Raw genomic sequence first — 19,217 nt, 5'->3', positions numbered from 1 at the left:
TCATCTCTAAGGTAGGGGCTCTGAGTGCTGCTCACACGATCCCACTGTGGGGAAGGAGGGAGGTCATGCGGGTCAACGCCACAACTCAGTGCCAGTAAGAAAAGTGTAAGAAATGGTGGGACCCGTCTTAAAAGGTTGGGTTTCTTCTCAATGAATAGAAAGGTCACCTCAAATTTGGTTACTCTGTTATTTTCCATATTCCATGAGGGGGAGGAAATCGAACAGTTTTGATATGAACCAGAGTCCTCTAGTAGCACTTCAGGGTTTCTGGTTCCCAGTAGTAAGTCTTGGGTCTTTGGTCTAAGATGCTGTAACCTCAGGGCTCTGGCTTGGCCAACTCACCCCCTCCCCATTATCAGCCCCACCAAATGTGCATGCTGACACAGGCAACAGGAAGGGAACCTACTTCAGGAGAAGGCCAGTCCCGGGAGGGACCCTGCAGTGGAGAACTTGCTAGAGTCCACAAAAGACTGATCTGATTATGGCGACCACAGGGAATGAGAGAGGAAAGAGAAACGATGGCATTAGTAAGTGGAAACGGTATTCTCAAGCAAATCCCAGGCCTGAGCAGAATTGCTGGAGTTGGAAAGAGAACTGCTCAGGCAACTCCAGCAGAGGAGGGATGCCGGGGACGGGGGGGGGGGGGGGGGGCGGCGGTGGGGGGCGGGGGGGCGCGTCAGGGACCAGGGCCGACGAGGGCGAACACAAAGGAACAGAATAGAGGAGGGTGGACAGAAGCAGGCAGGCCCCAGGCCGATCCCCTCGCAACAGTGGCGCATCTGCTTCAGGCCCTGGGAAGGTGAGTCAGGGCGTCTGGTTGGCCCGGGTGGGGTCTGGGGCTTACCTTGCAGGCTGTTCCCGTTGGTGCTGGTGCAGGTGGGAGGTGGGGAGGTCTGGGGTCTGACCACAGGCGCAAAAGCACTCTTCTGTTTCACGGCTGAGACCATGTTGGCTGGTGAGAAGGAGAAGATGCCGGAGGAGCTGCTGCAGTTGGAGGGGAGGCTTGTGGAGGAGGCCATGGTGGGGCTGGATGGCACGACTAAGGGGCAATGGGAAAAGAGAAATCAGTGCCTCTCCTGGTGTCCTGACACAAGGCATCTCAGCTCCGACACTGACACCCATCCTTCTCGGGCCGCCCTTCTAGAAGGAGCCTTCCCTGAACTCTGAGGGTCTTGTCTGCTCTCATCATTTGGTACTCAGCATGTGTTTCCTTTTGTTGTAGGCCGACTATGTACCAGGCAGCGTGCTAGAGCACCCCAAGCCAGGAAACAAGAGCGCTCTTATAAGGGGTAGAGTACCACATGATAGCCTCAAAGGTGAGTATGGCCAACTCTGGGGAGGCAGGGAAGGGAGACCAAAGAAGGCTTCATGGAGGAGGTGTCAGGGGAAGCATTGCAGGTAGGGCCTAAACTAAGGTTCTGGCAAAGGGTCTGGGGATACAAGAGACAGGAGGAAGCCAACCTGAGAGAGTGTGGTCACCAGTGGGAGGAGAGGTGTGAGGAAGAAGAGTGAGTTGAAGGCAACACCAGGATTCCAGCTTAAGGCACTGGCAGATGGTGGTGTGTGTGTGTCGCCTGTCTCCCCTTGGAGCTACAGCTTCCTGAAGGATACGACTGTATCTTCATGCTCCACAAGACAGACAGAGGTAGGTCGGAAGCCAGGCGGGTAAACAGTCTGCCACGTGCAACACGTGTGAATAACGCAGGACTACAAGTCAAAGTTTCAAATTCTCTCTATCCCCCGCGGAGCTGTACAGAGATGAGTGTGAACTAATAAGCAGCAGGATCGGAGCCTTATGTAAATACTCACAGTCTGGGAGTGGTGGGGACGTGAATTAGCAACGATAGGAGACCTTTGGCAGTTCAGAGAGAGAGAAAACCTAGCTGCTTGGGGGATACGAAAGAGTTTGGGCGATGCACGTTCTCCACCAACCACAGTCCTCTCTGCCCGGCCTTTCATTCATCTTTTGATAGTTGCTAATAATCTCAGGTCACTTTAGGAGACAGATTTTGAGCACATGAAAGCCCTCTACACTCAGGACTGGTGCCATCACACACTCACCTTCCATTTCCTCCGTCTCCTGGGAAAAAGTATGAATCCTGCCTGATGATTTTCAGGCACTTAGTTCAAATTCTAGGCACTTCCTCCTTCACTGTATTATTTTTCACATTATGTCATAAACCTTATATATTGCTTTATCACCTGCAAGAATCTTCACATCTTTTTCATCTATGTCATTGGCCAAGCAAGCTTAAATTGGGACCTATTACGTCCTTTTGACACCTGAGCAAACCCAGCGAGCTGAGACTCAGAAAATAGTCCAGTGACTTGCCCCAGGGCCATAGCTGGAAGGTGAGGCCAGGAACCAAACCCAAATGCAGTGCTCTTTCTACTGGGCTACCCTGCTAATCAAACAGATTGCCATCGGACAGGTGCCTTCCCATGAGCACACCAGAGTCCAAATCGCCAGTTAGGTGGCCTCCGCCTCGGCCTACTGGCTTTGGAAAGGTAGGGAAGTGGTTATCAAATCGGTCACAGGCAGCAATTGGCATCGGGGTGGTGGGGGGTAGGGGAAATGACCCCTCGTAATCAGCCCTCAGCACTACACAATCCAGACGCACTGGATGCTTTATGGAGCAGAACACAGAGCCGCCATCATCAGAATTTTCACAAACAGACATTTTCTAAACTGTACTTTTTCTTTTAATGAGACCAGCATTTTTATACATCTCTGAGGATTTGTAAATGTGAAAATACGCTCAATAATAACACCCATTTAAATTGCAAAACTCCTGCACTGGAGGTTTGATTTTTTAAATATCCGTAGACTCGAAATCCTGCTGGTTCACTGAGGAAGGCAATTAATCTCCTTGGCAAATGCGATCATTGTGTGTATTTAGGGGTGGGGAGTTTGGGGAGGGGGCGTTACCAGAGGAAGGGGTGAAATATAGTCAGGCAATTCCATTTGTTATAACATGATTAGATATCAGCCACTATACCAGAAAGTGTGTTCACCAGTGGAATGTCTTATTTTATTTTTTATTCTGTTTGTTTGGAATTTTTCAACATGAGTGGTTTATGAATAATTAAATATTATGGAGACAAAGAGTCAAATCAGCTGGGCTTTGTGTTTATTGTTTTATTTGCATTTATGCAGCTAAAACTGTCCCATCTGAGAGCCTGTTTGAGAATTTAATACTATATTTGTGAGCACTGAGGAAATCAATTAATGGAAATTAAACGTTCGAAGTTTCGTGGTCTGACGGATGCAATCTCAGGCTCAAGTCGCTGGGTGTCTGCAAGGGCTTGGGAAGACACAGCAATCCAAGCCCCTCAACTGAATTGCTACCACGCAGCGATTAGGTTATTGATCTAATTAAGAACGCCACCTTTTAATTTTCAGGTCACGATTGAAACATTTTCTGATTGAGTAGAAGGGAGGACACTGAAATGATAGATCTGTGAGAAACGATTTTTTGATGAATCAAAATCTAATGTGAAACTGACCCCAAACACTGATGCTCAAGCAGACAGACGTAATCTATGCAGATTATTAGGGGGGATTTTAAATGTTCAACAAGCTGCTGATTCCAAGCAGATCAAGTAGAAATAAAGAAATATAGAGATTTAGCAAAAATGTGCAGAAACACAGGACACCCTGAGCCTACAGATTCACCAAGAAAGTAAATGGCCCTAAGTATTACTTTCAGAAATAACTTCTCACAAAGGCCAAGAACGATCTTTCCTTTTTCAACAGCCTAGCACACTCCACATTTCCACTATCATCAGAGAAAGCATCCTTTTCCGTATTTTTAGCTGAGACTCTCATTTTAAAAACATGACCATTCTTTCATTTAACGAACAACACAGCAGCTATCATCCCACAAAATTCGAAGAGTTTACATATTTTATACACCGGAAGAGCCACCCACATTGTCCAAGACGAACCTGGTTTTCTACGTAAAGATCCTCAAAGGGCGACAAAGAGATTACGCAAACACAGCCTATGACATTTTATATGTAGAGATGCCAGTTCCCTGAGGTTCTTTAGATGCAATCTAAACATTGCACAAAAAAATCCTTTAAGCTAAGCTTCTGTAAGACAGGGACGAGACACCAAAGAACAATTTCTTGCGTGTGCGTAATTTTTTTTCATCATGCCAAATTTTTGGAAAAAAATAAAGTGTGTTTTTTGATTTGTTCACTTTTCGTTTTTTCTTTGTACATATCGAACACAAAGGGGAAAAACTTTCCAAGCACTAAAAAAAGAGATTGCAAGTTTGGATAGTTGTTAGTATGCTACACTACCAGCACCACTTAATACTATCAGTCTGTCCTTATGATTAGTACCTAGATTTGCTGAATGCATCTCCTATGGGCCAGGCCTCAGGACGAGCTCATTACGCGCATTATTTTATCCAAGTCTCACAACTGTATGGGAGCCGGTACTGGTTCCTTCCCCATGTTACAGATAAAGAAAACTGAGGTTTAGAGGGGAGATGAACCTGCCCGCAGCCACCAGTCAGCAACTGGTAGAAGAAAGAGTCAAACCCAACTCCATCTGACTGGAAGCTTGGGTTCCTGCAATGACATCACGCTGCTGTCTGGGTTGCAGCTGAGTTCTGTGAGGGAGATGGGGAGGACGGTGAGCAAGGAGGGCAGAGATTCCTGCCGGGGACAGTGCTGGCTTTGGTCCCATCACCTGGGCCTGCACCTGGCGGGGCAGGAGCCCTCAGACTGGGGACCGGGGAGACCTGCACAGCGGGCCACACAGCACGACGCCCAGTTCTTAGAGCAAAAATGTGCAGAAACACAGGACACACATCTCTACTTACTGGCATAGGGCGAGTTGGCAGCTGAGCCATTGAGGAAGGTCGGGGAGCCGCCCAAATTGGACATGGCGGCAGTGCCGTATCCATTCATGCTCGTGGTGACCGAGTTATAGTTGGTCTGCTGAGGGGTGGTGCTCGGCACGTACCCATGTGGTGATACGCTGCTTGAGTTGCGGGTGAAACCTGAGGGGCGGGGGCAAAACCAAGGATGAGGTTGGGTGGGTGGCGGATGGGTGGCGGGTCTGAGAAGCTTGGGGAAAGGAAGGTCTCTGTTTCTTGCCCCATCGCTGCATCCTGAAGGGAAGGGGCCAGGTGATTCATGGCTGGATTGGTGGTGCCAGCTCCGTGATTAAAATGGGAAGCGAGCAAAAGACACATTTCTCAGGAGATCATAGATACTTAGCGGGCCTGTGAGAAGTGGCAATGCAGGACCTATCAATCACTTATCATTTGGGAACAGAAATAAGTCCCAATCTAAGAGACATAATACCCTGGAGGTAACCGGTTCCTACTCCCTGGGCAAGGATGATGTGCTTTGGCCCCTCCAGAACTTTAGTTCCACCCCTCCTTGTGATCTGTCATTCATGGTTTACAGTGAAAAGTCAAATGGTGAGGTAACTAAATGCATGCATTCTTTCTAGCACCTCCACCAAATTACCAGACATGATGGCTAGAACCAAAATTCTACAGTAATATCTGATACACACAGACTAGGAATCTCCCCTTTTTGGGGGGGGGGGGAAAGCCTTTTTAAAAAGAAACACTGTTTTGTGCCAAATAAATGGGGGTGGGGTAGCTTGAGGTTGGGAAGGGGCAGGGAAATTGGGGAGGGGAAGAGTGGGGCTCCTGACCCTGATTGGTAGCCTGCGACGCCTCGGAGACATTCACAGCCAGTTGTCCACTGAAGGAATTCACGCCCATCATTCCCGCGTGGACCGAGGTGTTAGTGAGGGCCGGGAGCTGGCTGTGGTTGCGGGGGACACTGTACAGGGCCTCTGCGATGTCAGCTGCTCTCTTCAGAATAATCTCCTGAAAAGTAACAGGAACATCCCCCTTAGCTGCCCAGTCAGATTCCCAGGAGTACCATGTTCCAAGTGTTTACTACAGGCCGTGCTTAGGGCTTTCCGTGGTTAACGGCACTAACTTCTGCAACCCTCTCAACCAACCTGGGTGTTCGGTCTCATCATCATCACGCCCATACCACGGATGGGGCAACTGAGGCTCAGAGAGGCCAAGACCTCACTTCAGGACCCTTACCTATTTAAGGAGAGAGCTGGGCTGCATAACCCTGTTCGTCTGACTCTGAAAGCCCATTAACTCAGCCAGTCCCCTCTATACTACCTCGCAGTACAGGACAGCAACCTGGGGCTTTCCTTCCCCACAGGTAACACAGAGAACTCTGGGGGCACGGACACACACACACACACACACACACACACACACTGGGGCAAGTTTACATGATGACCTGTGTCCCTGAGTATTAATGGGACTGTGTCCCTTGGACACTGATTCAAATGCCACAAGCAAGGAAGGAGGATTTCTCAGACTCAGTTTCCTGAGCAAGTTGAGTCAGATACATGGAGTTGCTCTACGAAATAGAAGTAGACAATATTCAGGCCTCATTATACTTTTTAGGAGAAGAAATTAAATCCCCCTTTTCCTCCTAAATTTTCTTGAAAACCTGAGAGGAATAAAACCAAGCACCGGTAACTCTCTTCTTCAGTGATGAACTACACTCCCACAGAAGAGTCCTTTTAAATAAAGTACCTTTTCTCGTAAGAAAAAATTATTCCCTAGAAAAGGCGTTAAAAGATTTACAAAACAAGAGAGAAGACGTGAATGGCCTTGCAACCCGTTAGGTCCGAATGACTTATACACTGAACTCGTGCAAGAACTTCTGTATTTTTCATACTTTTTCATTCTAATAAGGACTCCAGGCACTCCAGTTGAATGTGGAAGGTTCGAGACCCACTATGCTCACCTGGTTGTTGTGTGGCATCCCATACAGCGCTTCCACCAGATCTGCAGCCCTTTTGAGTATCACTTCCTGTCAAGGAGAAAAACAGATACAATCCTCTGAGTGAAGGCAGGATGTCATCATCTTTTCACATGATCACGTACCACTTTCCTCTGGCCATCCTTTGCCAACGCACTGCTTTAAAAGAACCCCCGAATGGCATTAAATCACCAATGTATCCCTATTCACGTACACACTTAATCAAGTCAAAAGGTGAGCATCATTGGTACTGCAAGATAAAATACATCACTCAATAGTGCGCCATAAGCACGATAAAGCACTCATATGTTTATGGCCGAATACAATTGCGAGGTCATTTACTAGATTACTATGATGGATGTCAGTTGGTGCATGTTATGAATCCCTGAGATGTGTTTATTTTGCACTTAACTGCTTATTCCAGGAACCATGACCTTATCAGACAGGTCATTTTCAAGAGATGTCCAATCAATCTTCAGCAACTAGAAGCATGTAGCATTAAACTTCTTTTGTTTATCTCCCTTGCACGGCAGAGTCATGACATAAGGGAGCGATGTAGTAAACCCATCTACTGGGGCAATGCACTGTTTTGTCCGAGGTTCTCACAAAAGAATTCTCCCTGCCCCGGGAAGCTCCCTCTGCACCAATTTTCATGACCGGCAGAGTCTGTTTCTCTTCTAGCAATTCTTTGCTATTTCAGTATTGTCTGTCATTTTCCCCATTTGCTCATTCATTCTCCTTCTAGATACATGCTCCACTGTTCACTCCAGGTGAAGAAAAAATGTCTCCTTTTCATTTAGGTGGGCTTCCATATTTAGCTAGCATGCTTGTTTCTAATAATATAGGGCGCTCTACAAAAATGTGTGTGGTGGTAATTTTTTTTCATTCTAACCACAAGAAATCGTTCCCTCTTCAGTCAGCCCTAATTTTCTGCAGATTCATTTATACTGGAATGTGAAAAGGAAAGTTAAGCTTGATACAAATAAAATGGAGGTTTATCAGAGGAGCAAACATGAAGGCGTGGTGTGGTTATCAGAAGTGATTTGCAAGAAGATATGTTCATAATTTTTTTGCTGTGGGTAAAGTCTCAAAAAGAAGTTTAACTTTAAACATTTTACACAATAGAGTTCTGCATGGAGAAGCAGTGCTGCTCAATTTTCACATACTGCAGACGCTGATCAGAAAATAGGGATATAATTGCATTCATTTTGCTGTCACCATAGCCTCTTCAAAAATTCTTGAACAACTCTTGAAATGACACGCTTTTAGATACATATTAGCATTTTTCGATTTTAAATTCTCTATAAGATAAAATAGTTGTCATACTGCAGTAACTACTTGTGACATATATAATGTCCTAAATTCAAAAATGAGATAGAGGGGGTTTTCAGTTCTCAATAAACATTTATGCTTGCCTTAAGCTGCTAGACCGCATTTATAAAACAGTTCTGTTATTTTTCATATAAGGAGTGAAAAACATTATATAATCAATGGGGTTTGAATCAATACATCTGAAATAATTTCTTTATTTTTTTTAATGCAAGCTACAAGATAATCTACCACTGTTTGTTTGCAGTGCTGTCTGACAACAGCAGTTAATAATTTACTATGGTATGGGCACAGTAAACCCTATCCCCAGATCCAATCAGCTTGTGCTGCCTTCACTAAAACCTCACGGCTTTATCTGGCTCTTAGGAAAGATGAAAACAAAACAGGATCAGGTTAGTTTATTTACCAAAATTTGACTTCCCTGGGTCTATATTCATTTATTTCTTCAAATAAATATTTATGCCAGTGTTTGGGCTTGGCAGAGAAGGTATTCTTCTTTTCATTTCAGGGAAAAAAAAAATACAAGTCTCTGTCAAAAGCAAGATAAGGTGCAGTCAGAAACTGCACTTGCAAACTTCAATCTTGGAACAGTATCACTGAGGATTTAGAGCAGTGCTTCTTCTTTTAATTAATTTCACAGAACCAGGGATGAGGGAAGGTAAACTCCACAATAAACTCCAAGATCTTTGAAGTTTTTGTGCCTGAAAAATTCCAACTATCAGGGTAGGCTGTATATTTTAAACTGATATATTTTTGGTGATAACATTTTTCAGTAACATAATCTACAGTGTTCCTTTTTCTCCTTATTCAGTACCCAGAGCTCTCATCACCATTCAGTCCTCTGAAAATGAAGCTTGTGAATCTCACTTCCTAGAGTTGCCGCCTCCTTCAATACAAAGAGCCGGGACATGCTTTCTACTAGGCACGTTGCCACTGTAGGTGGGTCAGCAGCCAGCATTGCTTCAGACCAGCAGTCTTGAGGACAGTGCGTGAATCTGATGTTGTGTCCTGGAAGTGACTCCCTTAAATGGTATCTCGCCTATTTTAAAATGCCCTTCATCGTGGTATCAACTATGGGGTTTAAGGGAGGGTCCACTTTTGGCTCAGCTTTGCCAGTGTGATTCAGCTTCCATTAGTTATTTCTGCAAATGGGAAGGAGAAAGGAAATTTCTGGGTCCTCTGTGAGTCAGTGCAGCGGACCTGCAAGGTGCTTGGATTTCGGTGACCAGAAAATTGCTCTCACCTCCATGTCATTATGCTCCCAGTGAACTAGCCCCCAAGCGTGTTTGTGTTGGGGATCTAATATATTGCCTTTCAATCAGAGCTGAGAGCCACTGAACACACAGACAGAACATGACGAGCGGGTCAGGCAAGCAATAAAGATTTTACAGAGCTGTCCAAGGTGCTAAATTTACTCAATAATGGTTTTGGCACCATAGTGTTAACCTCTCATTTACTACCAGTTTGAGGGACTAAATTGAAGTAGCTGACTTCATTTACCTTGAAATGTATATTTTATGACATTATGTAAGTAGATTGAAAGGGCACTGCAGTTTTAACAATTTAAAGGCTAAAGCATGTTTAAGATGAAACTTGAATATTTATTGTATATTGCACTTAAAGTATATAGAATGTTAAAATGTATTGATTAAATTTGTAGAAGGCATTATAAAAATGACAGGTAGTATAAAAGATGTATGCCTCTTAAAATCAAACTGATAGTATATGCTATCTCTTCGGTGGTCACAAGTGTAATTTTTTTGCAGTTTTATATGGTAACTTGAAAATTCTGTAATTTCACATTAGGAAATGATTGAGCCTGGGATGTTAAAGAGAGAACTTTCCCATAAGGGGACAAGCTGGATGTTTCATATAATCTTTTGTCTCTGAAATTGTTCCTAAAGTCTTATTTTTTGCGACATTAGGAGGGAGCATCGTGTAAGGATCCTTCCATTCTAATATGCAATTTTAATATTTCTGAAAAGAGAGAGCACTTGACAAGTACTAATATCTAATTTTTCAAAGCATTTATTTGTCAGGAGAGATTGTCTCTTCTTTTCATAATGTTTAAAACGTCTCGCTGCTTGCGGTCTAAAACATGAGGGTAGAGATTAGACTCTTCCAAGATAATTAATCCTATCCTTGGATTAAAAAAAAATACATATCCCATTGGGGAATTAAGAAGACAAATACCAGTACCCTAAACAGTGAAAAGCCTCAGAGTCTCCTTATAGAGCTAATGCTTGTTCTCCAACCTACATCCTGAGGCAGACTATTTTTCTTTTCATGGCTTTGGATTTCTTCTCTCTTAAAGAAAGAGAAAATGTATAGTCCTTAAAAACTGCAACAACTCTTTGCTGACCTGTTTCCTTTCTCAATTAAAACCTGTCTTTACCTGCCTTGCTATGACCATCGACTGATGATTATGTGAATGGAGATCTGGAGAGGGAAAAAAAATGGATGAACCATACTAAATCTGCTTAGAGTTAGTAGAAACACTAGGAAGATTCAAGGATGAGTGGGGTTCGAGAAACAGTTCAAGTATAATTGGTACAAGTTTTACCATGTTTTGGAACCTTTATAATGAAAGTGCTGAACGGGCTACAAATGCAGAGAGAAGATTTGGCTTTACTTCCTATGTTGCAACCCAGTCAATTAGCAAATAAGTTTTGAACTTTCTCTTGTCCCAGCAGTCACACACCGATATTACTCTCCAGCACCTTTCAAGGCACCCTGTCTTCCCAGAATTAAGGTACGGCGTTCTGTGGGAATTGCAAAAGATTTCCGCCACCATCTGGTCCTATCCTCTTTATCCAATCTCCTCTCCCTAAACATCTGAAGAACTGCCCTCTATTCTGGGCTAGTTAGTCCTCTCCAGCCTGGAAGTAACATGTTGGGCTCCTTCCTATCTCCATACCTTTACTCATTTTGCCTTTATTTGGGAAGCTGGCTTCAGTCTGTGCCCATTTACAATATCTTCCCATCCTCTAGGGCCTGATAATGAAGGTGGTGCTGGTGGTGGTGGTGGAGTAGTGGAAAACATAACTGTTGTTTATGGAAAGGGAAACATTAACTCATTCAGTCTTCGTGGTGAGACTCCATATCGCCATTTGGCAGACGAGGAAACTGAGACTCAGAGAGGTCCGCCAACTTGCCCTGACGTCACACAGCTAATGAATGGCTGAGCAGGGATTCAGTCTCAGGCCTGTTAGACATCAGAGCCTGAGCTCTTCATAATTACACTATCGTATCAGAACTAATTCCACCTTCACTGAGACCCCAGCTCCTAACCTCTCTCATTCCTCTGAAAAATAGTGCTGAATGCACTGCCCAGCACTGCACAGAAGTGGACACTGTGGGGTCATTTTGCTCTGGTCTTAAATGTGTGAGCCTACAATCTCCACAACCAGACTACAGGCTCTTTGAGGTCTTAATCTCCTTCTCTAAGCCCCTAGCACTATGTTCAGCAAACCACAGCCCTTGAGAAATTCTTGTTGAAGAGCTCATTCTAAGATCATTACTGATTTTTAAAAGCGCGTGCTTAATTTACATGAGGAAATGACCAAGTCATGTATTTGGCATAGTTTATACAAGCAGAAGACTTAAATTTGGTGCTCCATTTGGCTCTAGACCGTTAAATCCAATATATAAATTCCCAAAGGTCAAGTCTTGATCACTGGGGGGTTTTTTAATACCACTTTTTTTTTTTTTAAAGTGAATTTGCTCCTTCACTCCTGCTGGTTTGTACTTACATTTTAATTTTGTGATTAATATAATGAATCATGTCGGGTACAGACATTATCTCAAGTTATAGGCTGCTAACAACATGCGGTTTGTCTTGATGTACGTCAGCCTTTTATTAACTATACTCCTAGGCTCTTAGAAATACTTAGGTATTTGCACACTCTTAGGAACCAGGCGTATCACGTCTGATATGCAGACATGGCTCATTCACCTTTCCTTCCATTTCGTGACAGTAAACCCGCTGAGGATTAATCACCTTCCATGTGAATCTTCTCTGCAGCATCTGATCTCAAATGTGTTGCTAATAATCTCATATTCACTGGGCCCACCTAGCCTTCCAGAGAGAATGGGAAGGCTGTCTAACCATCCAATACTGAGCCCGTTTATAAACCCAGTTCCATGTTTTGAGTCATTCAAACCCAGATGAGCAGGGGAGATGGCCTGAACTCTCTTTCATTCAGAGCACATGTAGACCAACTCATAAAGCCAGATGGGTACCCGTTTACCAACACAACATTAATTTCAAATCTCAGGATCAGATTTTGAGACTCTGGGAGCTCCCTCATAAAACTCAAGCCCAGGGATGCTTCTGTAACTTGGGAAGACAACCTGTGCTTGGCTTTATGCTCCCTCAGTTAGAAAATAATGTTTTGAGGGACGAAGAAGAAAACAGAAGCTAAACGTAAGCATCAGTTATCAAAGTCAAGTTGACCTGGGTGATTCCCGAGAAAGAAGTACAATACTTTCCTGTCACTGCACATTGCCCTGTCGCCCATTTATCACCACTCTACTTTGCCCTACCAGGAGATTCAAGATACAGCGGGTTCAAATATCAGCAAGACAAAATGAAGAGGACCGGCAAAATCACTCCTGATTTAAAGTCGATAAGCACCTATCGGCACTGAAATCAGCACTGGATCCGTTCACCTCCTCACGTTGGAGTTTACTACTGGGTCCAAATTTTAAACAGTATATTCAGCTTACTAGCCTTTAACTTCTAGCTCTTTCCCCACTTGCTTCTGAAACTACTGATTGGAAAGTCTAAAAGCTGAAAAAGTGATTGGAAGTTTCTGGCAGCCCATATCCTGCAGAGCTGGATGTACAATGCAATAAATACTAGTCGACTGAGAGGTATTTCTGTGGAGGGTAGTATTATGTCCCAACTTCCTTTGTGTTTATTCAGCCAAATGGAAAATTCCACAGTGGTAGACTTTGCATCCTAAAAAATCATAGAATGAGGGCAGTGAGGGAAGGGGTAAAACGAACCAAAATAATACTTGAGCACTGTTTAGCTTCCGATCCTCTGAGACATTCCTTAAATTTTTCATTTTTTCTGGTAATATGAACTTCTCGAAATAGAGCTTACCGCAGATCATTAGAAACCTTTATTGTCACACTCTAAACACGCTTTACTCAGAAGCCCTATGACCGAGAGGAGTCACTCTCATCTAGCATGGATATAATTAAACATGTTTCCGCTGAAAGGGGCATTCTCATTATGGCTAAGGACCACTTTAGAGTAAATTGAAATGGAAAGGAGGAGCATAGATGAGGTGTAGGTAGCAAGTGGTTAGTTCTAGGGAGGCATAAAATGCCAAATGTGTAACAATTATATTTTACAACCCTGCATTCTGAAGACTTCATAGCATTTTATTATAGAAGAAGCTTCAGCTGAAGCTTACTGAACGAACATTCTAGTGCACACTCATTGCCCATAGTCTTTAAAGAAAAATTCAAACCATAATCAAAATCTGCAGAAATATTCAAAACAAAGGAATCAAATATTTTAAAAGGGTCTACTGCTATTCACACAAGAGGCATCGAAAGTGTTCTAGTCTAAAGAAAATGCAGGGGCTTGAAGGGGGGGGGGGGCTTCTGAACCTCCTCTAATTTTAAAGTTGATTTTGTGTTCAGATTAGATGACACCCCTCTTACTTCTCAAACATATGATTAGGTATCATCATGCCGCGTGGCTGGAGACGTGCCCAAAAGCTTTGCCTTTGTTACAAACGTGGAAGACTTCTGAATCACATGAAATTAAGGTAGGTTGTAAGCTAACGCTGCTACATCAACGTAAGACATACTAACTTACATGACTGACTTTTACAGTGGAAAGGAAAAGGCTGTTTTCAGGCAGCTGTTATTGCCTCAATGGGAAAAAGAAAAAAAAAAAAATCAATGAAAGTGAAATGAACAAGAGATTCTGTCTGAGTTGCAGTTAATACCACTGAAGAGCTATGGAAATTAAAAGGTCAACAAATAAATTAGCCAGAGTGTTATGAAATGAATGATTTGGCTTATAATTTTATTGACTGAAAATTGTTCACTGCCTATTAGACCAGGTAATTTTTATCTGGTGCCTCAATTACTGTTCCGTAAGCAATAATATAGTTGTAAGAGCTGCTGATTCGATCGCGTGACCTCTGAGAAGCTGGCTAGGACAGCTGACTTTACTATGATGGATAACCAAGCTTGGTCTCCACCAGGTGCGAAACCTCCCTTTCCTGCAAGGGGATCTCATAAAAGAAACACTACACTTGATTCATTTCACCAAAATGTTTGACTTTTCAAGTGTCAGCAGTTAAGTATAAATTGTGAAGCCAGGTATTCCTGAGAAGAGTGATGACAATGGCTTTCCCCCTCTTTTTGGTCTCCTGGCATTCTCTTCTAAATGGTGTCATGGTAATTGGTGAATGGGAGCCTGGGGTGCTTCCCGGCACAAATACAGTGAAAAATGGTGTCTGCACCCTTGTGAATATGACCTGCTTGGAGGTACAGAGCTGAACTTGGTAACCTCTGGCTGGCTCTTCTTATTCCAATTCATTGTACTGGTTTAAGACCAACGCTCTGGGTTAGATCCTGCTGAGTGGCCTTGGAAATCGACTTTCTGATCAGGATGAAAGTCTCTGCTTAAAGAGAAGGCTGTGGACAGAGGTGGCTTTTTCAGGGCTAGGTTGTAAAGTCAGCACATGAAACAAAAACTGCCTAGAGTCAAAATTACCCTTGAAACTCTTTTAAGTTGCCAAGGCCTGGGCTCTTAGAAACACAAAAGCCAGAAATTAACCACTTGTGTTTCTCTTTGTCTTTTGGCTGTGGCTTCCCTTTCCCCAGGGCAAAGGACAGTAAATATCTAGTTTGAAAGTAAAAGGACCACTGAGTGAACAAAGAGACTTACTGTCGTATGTATGTCCCTGTATGTCTGTGTATGTGTTCAGTGTGTGTGTATACAAATGTATGTGTATATTTATATTTTTGGACAAGTACATGTAGTTAAACTTGAGTAAGTGCTATGTGCAGGCTGGAACTATGCTGGACTTTAATGATATCTAAGGAAGGCAAAAATAGAGTTGCTTTTGGTTTCTTAAATTGTTGAACATCATCAGTTATGATATGTACCTCCAGAAGAACGGTATCTGTAAATGATGATTCCCAAGGCTTTACTGATGGTCCTGACTATAACTGCAATTAAAATCCACTGCCTCAAGACTGCTGGGGCTCACTTCTTATTACTCCAGTGGTTAATTGAAGTGTTACTCAAGGCTGAAAATAGTAAGCACGGCCAGAGGCCTCCTAGTGTCTCTGTTTCTAAGGGCTTCGGTCTTGAAGAGGAGGATGCTGGGTGGTTAGGAGGAGAAATGAGCCCCTGTTTCCTCCTGTGACTTCTTCTTGAACTAATGAGTAATTATATTCAAAGCCCCTGTACACGGGGTGTGATACAAAGGTTAAACTTAGTCCCCCCCTTGTCAAGAGCTCAGTGCTAAAAGAACTTGAAGGAGGTTCCGGAATTCAGCTATTGGAGTAACTGTTATTACAGAGTCCCTACAGCAATGACTCTGGGGCGAAAGAGAATTATCTCCCAGGTTTGTATGTGTGTGTGTTTTAACTCCTACTGCCACTTCCCTCTGGCTAAGCCATCTGTGAGCTACCCTCAGTCTATGCTAGCACCTTCCGCTTCCCCCCCTGGCCAAGCTTGAGGGATTTTAAAAAATTGGTTTACAAAATTGCCCTTTTTTCTTAAAATTCCCTTTTCTTAATTCTAGGAAGCAGTGCTTAGAGATACTGGCTCTGGAGTCCAATAGAGTTGGCTCAAATCCTTGCTCTGCCATTTTTTTAGCATTGTAAATGCATGCCTCCGTTTCCTCAACTGTAAAGTACGGTTCAGACCAGCATGTGGCTCAGCAGACATACAGTGAGTGCTTACTGAGCAAGAGGCAGCAATAATATTGATAGCCCTCACTTGTTTTCCAGAAAACTTGGGCAAATTATATGCATTCTTAGAGTCAATGCTTTGAGTGCTCCTTGAGGTGCAATCCTATCTGCAAAACACTGGGAAAGATTCTGAACAGACTAATGGTGAGGTAGAAAGCCTCCCCTGACAGCTGTGTGAGTGGTCCTTTCTGAGCCTCAGTTTTCTCATCTCTAAATCGGGCATGATTCCATAACGACAGAGTAACTTACTGCAGAGTCAGTCAGTTAAAGATAAAATAAATAATCTAAAAAAAGTGAGAATTAAAACTTTTGTGGGGGTCATGGCCTTTTTAATGAAGCTATAATCTCACTCCCCAGAAAAATATGTGCGTATGTGCACGCATGTGTGTGCATACTCATCACACACACACGCACACAACTCTATATACAATTTCAAGGGTGCACAGAACTAGGCTAAACTCCCCTGATGAAAGAAGCATAAGTAGGAGGGGCTACCAAGCCCCTAAACTGAGCATATCATCAAAATGGGGAAGTGGAATTTGCCCGTGAGTTTTCTGGCAGATACGGAGGAGAGAGGGGGGAAAAGAACCGCATTCCATAGTGTGTGTTTTTGACAAGAAAATGCAGAGACAAAATGGTTTTTGGAATCAAACTCAAGCATGCTTTTCCTAAGAGCTGAATATACTGCATGATTTGCTTTTGTTGCTATATTTTTTTGTTTGAGTCATTTTGGTTCCCAGATAAAATGTTAATAGATTTTCTTGAAATTAAAAAAAATAAATAAATGAATAAGACGAGAGAGCACGTCCAGTGTCACAGTGTGGAAGATAAAGATGTACGGTTTTTCTTTATCCTTTTCTGAAACCCTTAGTCATCCCCTTTTCTGCTAACAGGCAATGTGGTTATGCAAAAATTTCTTATGTGTATTTTCACTGATGCAACTGCAGGTTTTGAATTACGGATAGTCTTTGCATAAAGACTAAAACAATAAAAGCATAATTAGAATACGTGGTATACAGCCGACTCCAGTTTTATTTTGCCCCAGCTCTGTATTTATGATAAATCACTAACACGACCGCTCTTTAGGGAGGGTGATTTTGGGTCTCGTCTCTCCATTGAGCAAAAACAGTGCCTGTGACTAGAGGCTGAATTTCAATTCTGCAAGTGCACAGTGGAACTGAATAATATTTGGCACAATGCAGTGCACAACCGAGCCACTAAATGGCTGATTTACTAAATTATTATTAGATGAGCCCTTGCTGTTCCAAATGAAAGTGCAGTCACTGCCTTCCTTCGTGGTGTGTTCAAATTGTTCTGTGTTTAAATATTCAGCATGAGGCTAATGTGAACTGATGAACTGAGACTATAAACATTCACTTTCAATACAGATAGAGCGACAGAGATGAAACATATCATGTGGCCTGCGGAGGTGAAAATGATTTATATTTAAGGATGTTGCTGCCTACTTCCATTACTTTAAGGTACTCTTAATTAGCATTAAGAGTTAGAAATGACTAATTCCCGTGTACAGGAAGAGGAGGCTGGGATTTTTTTTTTTTTTTTTTTTTTTTTTTGCATGCCAGTGCAGGAGAAGTTACCACGAGGAACTGCTGCCTGTGTTGTTGTTCAGAACCTTGAGTTTTATTCATGGTGGGGTGCACCGCACCAGCAGAGTCATGGGTCTGCTGGGAGAACTATGGTGTCCGACAGTCAGTGTTTTTTCTCAGCCCACCCAAAGGGTCTACAGTCCATCCTCACTACCATCCATCCCTCTGCAATCCACCTCCCTTACCATCACATCTACTACACCCGCTACATGGACCCCCCCAGCACCTCACTCTCCACGTCACCAAGCTTCTTTACTGACACCTGCTGGAGTGAAGAACAACCCTTTGCTCCTTGGGCAAAGATAACCCCCTCCTCCTTCCTCCCCTTTGAGGGCAGTTATAGGCAAGCACTTAAAATACTGTGATCACTTACAGTAGATTAGAATTTTTTATGGGTACCGTGTTGCCATAACAACACGAAGACAGCAGATGACTTAAGCTAAGCTTGCAAAGCAAAAGGCTGCTCATCTGGCGGTTAAAATGAATACAGTTCATTTCACAAGTTTCCCATATGGACTCTTAGTGTATGGTAATGAGGAGACCATATGGTGAGAGAAAATGCACTGAGAACAACTGGGTTCCACTGGCTGAGTGGGAAGTTGGGAGAGAAAACCCGGGTGAGAGATTCTGGTGCGTGTGCTCTCTGGGTTCAAGGTTTGGTTGAGGCTTGTTTGGGATGGTTGTTTTCCATAGTGGTTTCGCGTTTCTTAATCTGTTCCTTAATATGTCAGCTGTGCGAAATGACAAACATCTTGCAAATTTTGCAATATCATTCATCACAAACTGTCAGCAGTGTTTGCAAATCTGACTTGCAAGATCCTTTAAATGTGTTGTTCTTAAAAGGCAACAGTACTAAGTTTTTAGACAAAGTGCAGGAAAATTTAAGTACTTCTGACAAGCAGAAACATTAACAGTAATCATTTTAAAAACACTCGCATCTTTTGCCTGCATGTTTAGCTGTAAATAATGCTAGAATGTATAAAAGCTTTAAACGAAAATGGTAATAACTACTTTTTATTATGTTTCATAAAGGATAAAGAAAATGCTGTGAGCCATGTGTATGGGTTATCTATAGGTGCGGACGTAGGGACATGGAGGGTTCCCATTCTCCTTACTGCTCACCAGATTGGAAACCGGGGAGGACAGCTTGAAAAAGGCTCTAAAGTCAATTCTGTACTATACATGCTTCATAAAAGATGAATATAAATGCATTAGTTAGACGCGGTGAGCTAAATTAGAAGGTCAGGCAGGGCTGCGAGGGCTGAAAAATCACACAACCAATGAGTGTAATTACTCTTTTTTAAGTCTATTAAGTGGTGTTGCTCTATCAAGGCTCAGGGATATAGGACATGAAGAACAAGATAAAGTAATGTGTATTTATTACTCCCACCGGATCAATTTACCAGATATTTTCAGCTCCATAAAGCAAAACACACAAATGCCGCCTTTGTTACTCTTCTCAAACTGCCTTATTTTCTCTAAAAGAGGGACTGGCTCTGG

The 19,217-nt window shown here is 43.1% G+C and overlaps 1 protein-coding gene across 11 annotated transcripts in view; it reads right to left on the bottom strand.

The window, feature by feature from the left end:
- EBF1 (EBF transcription factor 1) overlaps positions 1-19,217 on the bottom strand; it is a gene marked incomplete at its 3' end in the record, with an annotated part of 392,977 nt that overhangs the window by 7,485 nt on the left and 366,275 nt on the right. For 5 of the 11 annotated variants that reach the window (XM_082836741.1, XM_082836739.1, XM_082836743.1 and 2 more), the window contains 4 exons: positions 6,814-6,879; positions 5,684-5,861; positions 4,836-5,015; positions 845-1,039 (listed from right to left, as the gene is read on the bottom strand). In XM_082836741.1, coding sequence (XP_082692867.1) covers positions 845-1,039; positions 4,836-5,015; positions 5,684-5,861; positions 6,814-6,879 — 619 coding nt within the window. Of the gene's footprint in view, positions 1-407; positions 476-844; positions 1,040-4,835; positions 5,016-5,683; positions 5,862-6,813; positions 6,880-19,217 lie in introns of those variants that run through there. The other 6 variants (XM_082836740.1, XM_082836736.1, XM_082836742.1 and 3 more) reach the window with 3 other exon arrangements.

This window comes from Leucopleurus acutus (genome assembly GCF_964270905.1).
Source record: "Leucopleurus acutus genome assembly, chromosome: 3".
Taxonomy (NCBI): Eukaryota; Metazoa; Chordata; class Mammalia; order Artiodactyla; family Delphinidae; genus Leucopleurus; species Leucopleurus acutus.
This window is presented reverse-complemented; position numbering and strand designations above follow the sequence as displayed.